Source organism: Camelina sativa, chromosome 14 (assembly GCF_000633955.1).
Source record: "Camelina sativa cultivar DH55 chromosome 14, Cs, whole genome shotgun sequence".
Lineage (NCBI taxonomy): Eukaryota > Viridiplantae > Streptophyta > Magnoliopsida > Brassicales > Brassicaceae > Camelina > Camelina sativa.
In genome coordinates, this window is record NC_025698.1 from 29,085,885 (window position 1) to 29,098,454 (window position 12,570).

At 34.9% G+C, this 12,570-nt stretch overlaps 3 protein-coding genes across 3 annotated transcripts; 1 reads left to right on the top strand and 2 right to left on the bottom strand.

The window, feature by feature from the left end:
• Positions 1,656-3,015, top strand: LOC104742784 (probable 2-oxoglutarate-dependent dioxygenase AOP1). Its single transcript, XM_010463832.2, has 3 exons — positions 1,656-2,203; positions 2,272-2,593; positions 2,681-3,015. Exons 1-3 carry the CDS (start codon positions 1,821-1,823, stop codon positions 2,927-2,929), a joined length of 954 nt encoding a protein of 317 aa, XP_010462134.1. The 5' UTR covers positions 1,656-1,820; the 3' UTR covers positions 2,930-3,015.
• Positions 3,203-4,331, bottom strand: LOC104742785. The gene is made up of 2 exons (XM_010463834.2): positions 4,187-4,331; positions 3,203-4,082 (listed from the first exon to the last, which is right to left on the bottom strand). Exon 2 carries the CDS (start codon positions 3,459-3,461, stop codon positions 3,225-3,227), a length of 237 nt encoding a protein of 78 aa, XP_010462136.2. The 5' UTR covers positions 3,462-4,082; positions 4,187-4,331; the 3' UTR covers positions 3,203-3,224.
• Positions 4,692-6,300, bottom strand: LOC104742786 (auxin-responsive protein IAA6-like). Its single transcript, XM_010463836.2, has 3 exons — positions 5,807-6,300; positions 5,060-5,150; positions 4,692-4,928 (listed from the first exon to the last, which is right to left on the bottom strand). The coding sequence occupies exons 1-3, from the start codon at positions 6,201-6,203 to the stop codon at positions 4,871-4,873; spliced, it is 546 nt and encodes a 181-aa protein (XP_010462138.1). The 5' UTR covers positions 6,204-6,300; the 3' UTR covers positions 4,692-4,870.

The window sequence follows — 12,570 nt, forward strand, 5'->3', positions numbered from 1 at the left end:
CTTCCTTGTCAAGATGATGTCTATATAGAGGCTAAGACCTTCGAAATGAACCTTTTTGAGCTATCGTAGCCTTTCCTTAGCAGAATCTATAGCCCAAACGCAGGAGGAGCGATCGAGATTCTAGTATATAATTACAAATATAATTTTTAAAAAATTGGTAACTTATTAAATAAATTGATTATTTAATAGTTTATATTACGTAAATATTTTTTTAAATAAGTATATCACAAAACTTGTACAAATTTTTTAAAATGTTTGTCTCAATTATTGTTTTATAGTTTTCTTAGTTCACTCAATAGTCTTTCCACACAAACCCAAGAAAACTAATTTATTATTTATTATATTATTAAGATTCAATTATGAAGATAAATATTATCCGAGATAATTAATTAAAAACTAAAGACGCTATTACGAGATGATTGATGAAGTCAAATATTAAAATCATATGGGAAAATGATTCAATTTTACCAATACTGGCAATATAAGTGAGATTAAAACCTAACTTATATATATTTACAATTCACAATAATTTTTTTTAATAAATTAATATAAGCATATATTTTATATATGTTAATTAACTATATACTGATAAATGATACATGATTAGAATAATACGAATAAGTGATTAGAAATTGCAAACTAGTTAAATAATAATTTCATGTGAAATTTTAATTTTAAAATGAATACAAATGTAAAAGCTAAACATAAAATACGCTACATATCTTAAGATGACAAGTAAAATTGAAGATAAAAATATAAATCATGATGTTCATAATATATATGTAGTACTAATATCCCAAAGAAAAAATTAAGAACGAAGACAATTTAGATTATAGAAAAATTAAATATTTCATCATATTTTAATAATATCATATATATATATATCATATCATATATACGTGTTGAACTTATTATGTTAAACATATAGCATATGTGACATATATATTGAAATTGGACATATCAGTCAGATTTAAATTGGACATATGTAACAAAACCAGTCGAATGTGACATATCAGTCAGATTTAAATTGCAATGATTAGTATGTTGGTGCAGTTTCACCCCCGGGAGGAGACTTTTCAGATCCTGTGAGTTCTGCAACCCTTACTAAGCCTGTACGTTAAAGTATGTTTTTGGTGTAGATATTTACAACGTTGTATATATATAGTAGCTGGCTTTATAACAAAGATCTTTGTGTCTAGGTTCTGGGAGCCAACATATGACGATTGCCTCAACCTGATTGCTCGTGTTCCTGTTTCACAAGAATCGTGATTCCAAGACAACAAAAAACCTATGTAAAGCTTGGAAATGTTATCATGGAGAAACTGGTTTGTAATTCACTAGAGTACGTTTTCCCATTATTACACCCTTATTCCTGTTCGGCTTGTGTTTGTTTCTTATGAAAGTTCTTAACTCATACAGAAAATCTACTGTGTTCACAACAATGCTGTGATGGAGCTTCTCCGAGGTGTTAGATGTCAGTTTTCAGAGCTCATATCTGGTTTGGGTGATCAAGACATGGCTCCTATGAGATTGGGCTTGTCTCACAGCCTTGCTAGAAATAAGCTGAAGTGTGTTGACTCTTTTCATTTTTATAGTAATTTATAATGCCTAGCTACAATTGCTCTTGGTATAGTTGACTTGAGGGACATAAATATCCATTCTCCATACCAATAAATAATGATTAGAGGAATTTGACATCTAGTGAAGAGAATCATTGGCATATAGATACCATGAGGCTGATATCAAGATACAGATATAAATCGCCTCTAACATTTCAGTTTAGTGACTTCATTTCCAGCTCTTTCTCTTAGTCACATTAAATGGGTTCTGAAACTCCTCTTCTTCCTCTTTGTCTTCCGGTCATCGATTTCTCAAATGAATACTTGAAACCAGGAGAGCCCGAATGGGACTTAACCAGCGCTGATGTCCAGAAAGCTCTGCAAGACTATGGCTGTTTTGAGGCCTCTTTCGATAGAATCCCTATTGAGCTACGAAAATTGGTTTTCGAGACCTTGGAAGAGCTTTTCGACTTACCCTTACAGACCAAACTGAGAAACGTGTCCAAGAAACCGTTCCATGGATATGTTGGTCAATACCCAATGGTGCCATTGTACGAGAGCATGGGCATTGAGGATCCTGATGTTGCAGAGAGAGTCAACGCCTTTACTAAACCGCTATGGCCTCAAGGCAACAACAGCTTCAGGTCAGTAAACTCTTTGTCCTTATTTCCATTACTGTGTCATATTTTGATAAGACTTCTCTCACCACCAGCACAAGGATCCATACTTTTTCTAAGAAGTTATCCGACCTGGACATAACTATCAGAAGAATGATCATGGAGAGCTTCGGACTCGATAAATACATTGATGAACATCTTCAATCAACAAATTACCTCCTGCGAGTAATGAAGTACAAAGGACCTGATACAGAGGAGACCAAATTGGGGCTAAACGCTCATACCGATAAAAACATTGTCACTATACTTTACCAGAACCATGTTGAGGGTCTAGAGGTGCAGACCAAAGACAACAACTGGATCAAAGTGAAGCCATCAAAAGACTCTTTCATCGTCATGATCGGAGATTCCCTCCATGTAAGCCTTTGTTTATATTGCCATCAAAACAGAAACAATCAATGCTTGAAAAAAACAAGATCAAACCCAAATGTTTTGATGTCACAGGCAATGCTGAATGGTCGATTACACTCTCCTAATCACCGTGTCATGATGACTGGAACAGAGACAAGATACTCGCTAGGGTTGTTCTCCATACCAAAAGCAGGACATATCATAAGTTCACCAGAAGAGCTAGTGGACCAAGAGCATCCTCGACTGTTTAAGCCCTTTGACCATGTCGAATTCCTTCAGTTCTACTATACACAAGCTGGACAAAGATCTCAATCTGCTCTCAAAACTTACTGTGGAATCTAAAAGACAACAAAAGCTTTCTCCTTTGATCACTTGTCAATAATTTCTAAGCACCTTTGTACATCAACAAGAAGAATCTCACCAAAGTATGAAACTTTCACCAATTCTACTACATAGAAGCTGGACAAAGACCTTAATCTGCTCTCAAAACTTACTGTGGGATCTAAAAACAACAAAAGCTTTCTCATTTGCTCACTTCACAATAATCACAAAGTACCCTTTTACATCAATAGAAGAATTTCACCAAAAAGTATGAAACTTTCAACCAAAGTTTGTGGCTTTCGTTATAAAAGTAGAATCAATTGGATACGATGTTCTTGTTGCGGGAAAGTTCTTTAGCCATCTGTCTTAGCTCTTCAGGTAAAGGAGGGAGAGGAGCTTCTTTAGGATAAACAACGTACGAACGACCGCCCATGATTCTATTGATGTTGGAGCTGTTGTTAGCAAATGTATACATTAGTACGATCGGTATTGCGACGTATACACCGAGCTTGGCGATTTCAAGAATCCCCTTTGATGTTCCTACTGATGACATTTGTAAGAGAATTCAAAATCTCTCGATGTGATCCAGATTGAACTCACTAGCTAGGAGGATGAAGCTTTTAGAGTTATAGATTTCGAAATTTGAGAAATTTTTTTAGGGTAAATTGGATCAAATCGATAAGAAACAATGTTTAGGGGACTTTTTGACTTGTTTTTATTTTATCAGGGGTGAGAAAGAAAAAGAAAAACAACCCGAAGAGATTAAACCGAACCAGATCAAGATATGTAAAACCAAAATTAAATTGTAAATTATTTATAAAATCGAAACCAATTCCCATGCATTTAAAGGCAAAAATTATTAGCATCACATTTTAGTTCGGTTTTTGCGTTTCTATGTTTATCAACTATTAGTTAAGTTTATATAACTGAAACTACATAAAATTGTCCCCTTGGTCTAGTGGTGACCAAAGATTTATTAATCATGGTTTAAAGACGTATAGTTCATCAATAAAAGAGCTAATGAGAAGGACAGATAAAGAGAATAGTTTTGAGATGATACATAGGATTTTTTCTTTACTTTTTTCTTTTTGAGATGATCATACATATAAATCAAACACAGCAACAACACTTGCATGTCTCGTAGCAGCAACAGCAACAGAACATGGCGTAAAACCTGCAAACAGATTAAAAGATCATCAAATATATATTGACATAATAATAAAAAGAAGAAAAATGTAAGATATAAAATAAAAGACAAGAGATTTTATTGGTACGGACGTTGCGTATAAGCAGCCTTGTTCGTCTTGCCGTTTCTTGACATTGCCATAGTAAGTCATCTCTTGTTGTGAAGGTGCCTTCATTTTGTTGTTGTGTGTGTGTGTCTCTTGGCGATAAGTTTAGGGGTTGGGATTGATTTGGGTGTAGGATATATATAAATTTCAAATCTGTTACCAGCTGCATTTGATATGATCATTTAATACGGAAGATATGGCCACATTTATTTGGACCGACAAAGTAGTTAGAATCCTCACCCAATTCTACATACATATAGGAATATGGCATGGCTTTGATTTGGGTCTTGGTGTTACAAAAAAAAAACATAAATTTCTTTCTTCCTTTCTTTCTTAAATTAGTTGGGAAGATTCATAGGTTTCACTATTCATAGGTGTAAGACTACTTGATTTTTTTTTGGAAAATTAGTAATAACTAGGCAACTAAGGTAAAGTATGTGAGGCTAAGAACACCTTTATTAATGGTAGCCATAAAAACATAGGATGGCCAGTGGGAAATAATATATCTGTAATTAGTGATAAAATCTTACAATTTTGAAGAGGACGTATATATTTTATCCACTATCATGTAAAATTTTACAAGTTGAAAAATTACTACAATGAAGATTGTGGTTACTTAAAGATGATTATCATCACTAGTACGATTAATCTCGCTGCAGACCAAAACCAGTTACGTTCCATCTGATCTCTTCACGATCTTGAGCCTCTTGCATGACTCTTTGAACATCCTGCCAATACAGAAAAAAAAAAAGTTATAAGCTTTAGAAATTTAGATTTGTGACCTTTTTAGAGATTATTTACATTCATTTCGGCAAAGTTGATAATGATATTAATGCAAGAAAATTAAACATAAACTTACTGCCAAGGTACATCTCCGACGAGCATCCAGTCTCTATCCTTGTCTTCGTATATAATAATGTGTTCGCACTTCTCACCCTCCTTCGCCACTCCTGCATATTTTTTATATACATGTAACATGTTAATTAAGTTTCATAAATTTCCAAATAATATATGAGTGTTTTCACAGTTCTAAGATAGTAATATAGAATGCTAACATAAACATGGTCATGTAACTAACATGCACACACCAAAAAATGACTAATATAATTAATTCCGCGGAAATAGTAGACTTTTCCGTGGCTAAAAGATAATTCTCTTGTAGTATAGTGTGGAAGGGTTATAGTACATATATAATATGCATTTCTTTGTTTGCATTTATATTGGTATTAATTTATAAAAAATGCAATCATTATAGGTACTATGTTAAACAAAATTGAATTGTCAAATGTAAATGTTAACATCAATCACAAATGAATATTCCTACCATTTCCGCTTGGTGTTTGGTGTATACATTTATGGTTTACTAAAACATTTTTGTCCAAAATAAATATTAATCTCATTTAACAATAGAAAAGATTTCAATGGTACGAAAATCTAGTTCTCTAAAACTTTTGTAGATTAGTTTGGGATTTTGACTATCGTTCATTTCCATTATGAGCAAATGGGGATTACTTTCTATTTTTAGAATCTACTAAATAGTTCACGTAAAAGATTCAATCTTCCTGAAGTATGGCATTTGAAAGAATCGATGGATGACATTACTAACCTAGGCAAAGACAGTCGAAGAGATTCTCAAGAACCGTGACTAGATTATTATAACTGTTGCTCGAACCAAGGTCAATCTTCCTCAAGTATGGTACACCATCCATGCTCACTTTCACGTACCCTATCGCTTTACATGCTTCCTCATTGTTCTTCTTTCTCCTATAAGAACACACCGGTGGCCATCCCACCGCCTGACTCTTCACCACCGGCGAGGAGTTATCCTCAACTGATGACACAAGGCTGTTTTCATCCTCAGTATCAAACGATGATGAGGTCATCATATCCGAGAGCACCCTCTTTTTCTTCTTCGATCCGCAAACTGATATTTCGCTGTAATTATCTCCCGGAAGACCCAACCGTAGCTCTGTGATCTCGATTTCTAGACCTCCCTTGGCCATTTATTTATTTATTTTTTTTTGGCTTTTGCTATATCAAATTTTTGATACTTTTCTCTTCTTAAGCCCTTCTCTTGTTGGTTTGATATTATTGTACTGCCTTGTGTTTTTATATGTTGTCAAGTTGGTCGAACAAAGACCCAATAGTATGCTGATACGTAGAAGAGACTAATACTCATATAATTCTTTCTATTAGCTTTGTGAAGGAAGACAAGTTTAGACCAAAGCCAGGTCAGCTGAGTATGTTGGTCGGTCACATGAGAAGCATAAGTTGGGTCCTTTGTTTAGAAAAGAACTTAAGGTAAGGGAACAAATTTTACGGGTGTTAATATTTGTTAGGCTTCTTATAGGATTCGCTGACCGTCCGATCATTGGCCATCCTTCCCTTCCCAAACACTCCATGTGTTTTCCTATAACTTACAGTTATATATGTATTCTAATAAGGATATTAATATCATTTTTAGCCTATTCTTTTTCGCATATTTTATTTGGTAATCGATAAAAGTTGCTTTTTAAGAACACAAAGTTGTACATACATGTACATTATGAAACATCATAATGTAGATGTAAGATGTCAAAATCAATGAAACAAATGACGAGGACACTAATTAGAAAGAAAATTATAAACGCATGGAATTCTAAGTTGAGTAAGAAATAACATGCATGCAATCAGTAGGACACGTCTATCACTAGTTTTTTTTCCTTCTGAATACTGTTTTGATTTACAAAAGTCAAATGAATACATTGTGTGAGTTCAAAACTGGTTGGCCATTAAAAAGAAGAAGAAAAAGAACATTTAAAATTATTTCTACAATCTTTCTGCAAATAGAAGAGTGACATATCAGAAATTCTTTTGAACTCTATTCATTTGTCACGTATGATGCTAATTGTTTCCCGACAAATTTCTGACTACTGTGAGGAAGTTTCGGAGAAACCAGTTCGTTGGAATATTGTATTTGTCTTCGATGATTTCCTCACTAATTTTCGACGAATTTTCCTAACCAATTTTAGACGATTTGAGGTTAATTATATTGGAAAACGATTAATGGAATAATATATTATGTTTTCTTGTAGTGTGGCTATTATTTTTCCTATTTTGAAAATCTTAAATATATGTTTCTTTTTCGCATTCCTACCAAAAAAAAACATTACCGGCTTTTGTAATTGAATGATTACGTTTAGCTTTAAATTTATTCACCGTGACCCTTTTTTTTTGGACAAACTATTCATCGTGACCTAACTTAGTTATAATACAACACAAACTAGTCCGAATGTCGTGGAGAGTAATCGTGTTCTCTTTAGACTTTAGTATATTATAAACAGCTCATATTAGAATATGGCTTTTGTAATATAAAATGCAGCTTATAGATTTGAAAAAGAAGAAGCTGCCAAACTTATTAAAAAAAAAAATGAAAGAAAAATAAAACGCAAAAACAAAACGTGTGGGTTGGCTTCTTTGAATAATAAAGAACAAGTTGGTCCATGTGACCATAATATAAATCATAACCATCAGGCAAACGCGTTGATTCCACTTCATATCAAACGTTGGTAGTCCCAATTGTGTTTAGTTTCTCTCCTCAATTTTTCCTTGCATTTATGATTTATGTCTCATTGTCTTGTATTATAGGTTTATAGTATATAATCGTTCGTACCGAATCTCGCATAATTTAGTAATACGTATCTGCCGAAATCGTTTGGTTATAGTTTCTCACGTGATTTCAATAGAAAGAAGAAGCGCACGACCAGATAAAAATAAGATTACAACTATGTTCCTACATCGCGTAGCTAAATGATGAAACCGCATGAACTTTGGTACGAATTAAAAGATCATATACTAATTTTTTTTTTACAAGGAGGTGAATGGAGAGATTCAACTCCTTGTAAAATAAGGAAATAAAATATGTATACATTATTATAAAATTAAAAATTTAAACCACTCTTTTATAAACCCAAACCGACATATAATTTCATTCTAATTGTAAAATCTAAATCCTAACCATCTCATTTGTAAACCCAAACCGACATATAATTTCATTCTAATTGTAAAATCTAAATCCTAACCATCTCATTTGTAAATCCAAACCGACATATAATTTTGTTCTAATTGTAAAATCTAAACCCTAACCATCTCATTTGTAAACCCAAACCGACATATAATTTCGTTCTAATTATAAAATCTAAACTCTAACCACCTCATTTATAAATCCAAACCGACATATAATTTTGTTTTAATTATAAAATCTAAACCCTAAAAAAAATATTTGTAAACCTAAACCGACATATAATTTCGTTTTGATTGTAAAATCTAAACCCTAAACAATTTATTTGTAAACCCAAACCGACACATAATTTTGCTCTAATTATAAAATCTAAACCAAGCCAATATTTAATTTTCCTTAATTAAAAGTATATAGAATTTGTTTCCTTAATTGATTTTGCTTTTTAATTTAATTTTAATTTATTTTTAAAATGAGATAATGTGTAGAAGATTTTGATTGGTTGAAAAGGAGGAGGTGAATGGAGAGGTTCACTTTTAGGGGTGAACCTAATTATTTTTCTTAAATAAATAACAGTCAATTCTTAAAATATTAATTCTTTATTCATATTATAATGTAATCAGAATTAGCAGAATATTTGGTACGAGATCATTAAGACAAGTAGACAACTATAAAATTCAATATTTACATGTGTGATTGACCTGATGGTAATGAAAGGCAGAAATCATAAAATTAAAAAAAAATGAGAATGAATTAGTTCGATGATAATTTTAAATGTTATTTTTAGTTGGGAGTTGCTAAACCATACACACCCTTCCAAAGACAGTACTAGTTGATTAAAGTAAGAATAAAATGTTGTAAAACACTTGTGGACTCTATAGATCGGCCCGCTCACAGTCCGTTAGGACATGGTCTTACGGCCCATGTACGGTCCGCGCATGTACGGTCCATCGGCCATTACTTTACGACCCATTGGCCTATTCTATGTCCTAGTCGATTTATGGGCTTTAGCCCTTGTACTCTACTATATATATTTGTAAACCTCGACATTCATTAATAAGACTAAGAGATTTCATCCTTCAATTCTCTAGTTTCACAACACGTTATCAGCACGATAGCCTCTAAACCTAAAACCCTAAAAGCAGTCGCCGCTTCCCAAACCCTAAAACCCTAAGGCAGCCGCCGATTCTCTTCTCTCTTCCAAAACCCTAAACCGCTTTCTGTTCTTGCTTCCATCCGAGACTAAAACATCTTTCTGTTCGAAGATCTCCTTGTTCACGAGCATACCTTAAGCTCGTGATCAAGCTTCTATCGTTAACTTGATCGAGGTTCGTGGTCCGTGTTCGGGGGTGAGTTCGAGTGTTCGCGGTACGTGATTCCGGACGAGAGAAGTACAAAGAAGCGGTTCGTGGGAAGCTGTTCATGATCCGTGGAAGCTGTTCGTGGTTCGCGGTAGCTGTTCGCGGAAGCTGTTCGTGGTTCTGTTCGTGGTTCTGTTCGTGGTTCTGTTCGTGGTCCTGTTCGTGGTCCGTGAGCGAGAGAGAGATACAACCAAGGTCTGTTAGCTCCCGGTTCATATCCAGTCAGATCCAAATCGGTGAAAGGTAAAGATATGGCTGAACCCTCTTAGAACCCTATTATCGAACATGAACATTAACAAACTATTAAACCCTAATATATCCAAGTACATAAACAAACAAACCTTAAAGTTCTATCCATGTAAATCTTAAAATCGGATTGCATAGGGCTGTTAGGTTGTTTGTAAATTGCACCAAACTTTGTCAAACCTAAAATCGAATTTGGTTGTTTGAATTGTTTGTTGCATAAGAGCCTAGAACTTGAATTTGTTAAAATCGAATATTGTTAAACTGTTCTAGGATTTAAAACTTGGATCATTCATGCATCATAATTAAAATTGGATCATTGTGTTCTAGGGTTTGAAAATTCCGATTGAACTAAAAACTTTTGTTAAGTTCCTAAACATTAAAACATGAAATCGGAAATTAAAACTTTGGTTAGGATAAGTTCCTAATCAATTATAGTAATTATCTAAAACCCTTGAAACAATATTTACTAAATCTGAAACTAAAAGGAAATTTAAGAAAAAAGGAAATCCTATCTAGAAATAAGGAAATTGTTGCATGCATTACATATTTGCTTTTGTTGTCTTTGCATGCATGATTTAAACCAACGAAATCTATAATAGGCAAGGCATGTTTCGGTCTCAAATAACGCATGGCCTAAGGCATGTTTCGGTCTCAAATACCGCATGACCTGAATAAACACTTGTTGCATGATTCGATCTCAAATATCGCATGCTAACTATCGGTTGTCTATCTTATATGCAGATGACAAACCTCAAAAGCCTAGACTATCCCATCTAGCAAGCTTCTGGAAAGAACTACTTGGAATGGGTGAAAGACACCGAAATCCACCTAAGGTCAAACGGCCTTGCTGGTTGCATTGATGAGGAAGTTGAGAGCACTGACAAGAAAAAGAACAAGTGTCTCCAACATATGCACCATCATATTGCGGAGAGTCTCAAAAGCCAGTACCTCTTCATAGACAATCCACTCGCCCTTTGGACACAGCTTAAACGCCGTTACGGGCACCAAAAGACGGTGCTCCTTCCAAAGGCCGAGTTTGATTGGAAGAACCTAAGGATCCAGGATTACAAATCCGTGGAGGAGTATAACTCTGAGCTTTTTAGGATTGTCTCACTCCTTAGGTTATGTGGAAAAGAGGTGACTGAAAGGGAGCTGATAGAAAAGACCTTGTCTACTTTCAGCCCTAACAATAGAGTTCTTCAGCAACAGTATCGGCATCAAGGTTTTGCCGATTATGGGGCACTCATTGAATGTTTACTGCTAGTTGAGCAGAATGATGAGTTGTTGCTGATGAACAGTGCTATGAGACCTCCTGGTACAGCCCCATTACCGGAAGCAAATAAGGTTGATTTGGGAAAGAAAACTGCAATAGAGTCTAAGGAGCCAAAAGAGCCCCATGAGACCAACTACGTCCACAGAGAAAGACACTACGGCCAAGGCCGTGGTGGCAGAGGACGTGGTGGTCGTGGCGGCCGTGGAGGACAGACCGGCCGAGGAGGCCGCAGACGTGGTGGTAAGAGCCGTATGTCCTTTAAACCACACACCAAGGCCAAATCGGTCTGCCACAGATGTGGTATGTCAAACCACTGGTCCAAGACTTGTAGAACTCCCAAACACTATCGATGCATACCAAGAAGTTCTAAAGAAAAATCCGGAAGCCAACTATGCGTACATCGATGATGAAGGAGACTTCGATCATGAGAATGACGACTTGCTAGAGACTTCCGATTGCCTTCACATAGATGATCGATTTTCGTTTTATTTTGGTTTAATTTCAATGCTTTTATGCTTTATTTTTCCTTTATTGTATTGGATGATTATTTTAATTTAAATGCAATGGTTTTTATTTTATAATTGTCTTATTAAAATACAAAATTATGTCCTATTTATAGAAATGGCCAAGGACATGAGTGAACTAGTGGTGGACAGTGGATCCAGCCACACTATACTAAGAGACAAAAGATATTTCATAAATCTTAAAATGAAAAGTGCAAATGTTAGTACAATTGCGGGTATAGCCAACATGATAGAAGGCTACGGCCAGGCTCACGTTTTGTTGCCTAACGGCACACACATTGAACTAAGTGATGCCCTATACTCACCCAGCTCTAAGAGAAACTTATTGAGCTTTAAAGATATAAGATTAAATGGTTATCATGTTGAAACCAAGGGTGAAGGAACTAAAGAAATCCTATACATTACAGAAAATGTAAATGGCCAAAAGAAGGTCCTAGAGACTATACCTGCACTAGCCACTGGTTTATACCATGCTAATATAAACATGATAGAAACTAACATGGCAAAGCACAAAATGTTCACTGAACAATTCACTCTATGGCATGACCGGTTAGGCCACCCGGGTTCGAACATGATGCGTAAAGTGATTAAGAGTTCGAATGGGCACAACCTTAAAGAGAAAAAGGTTTTCCATAAAAATCTCACTTGTGTAGCATGTGCACAAGGGAAACTAATCACAAGACCGTCACCAGTAAAAGTCACAAAAGAGACTTTACATTTTCTGGAAAGGATACAATGTGATATATGTGGACCAATACACCTACCATGTGGGTCGTTTAGATATTTTATGGTTATGATCGATGCATCAACCAGATGGTCTCACGTTTGCTTGTTATCCACAAGGAACCTAGCATTTGCTAGGCTGTTGGCTCAAATCATAAGATTAAGAGCACACTTTCCAGACTTTCCACTTAAGACTATACGTCTAGATAATGCTGGTGAATTTACATCCCAAGCGTTTAATGATTA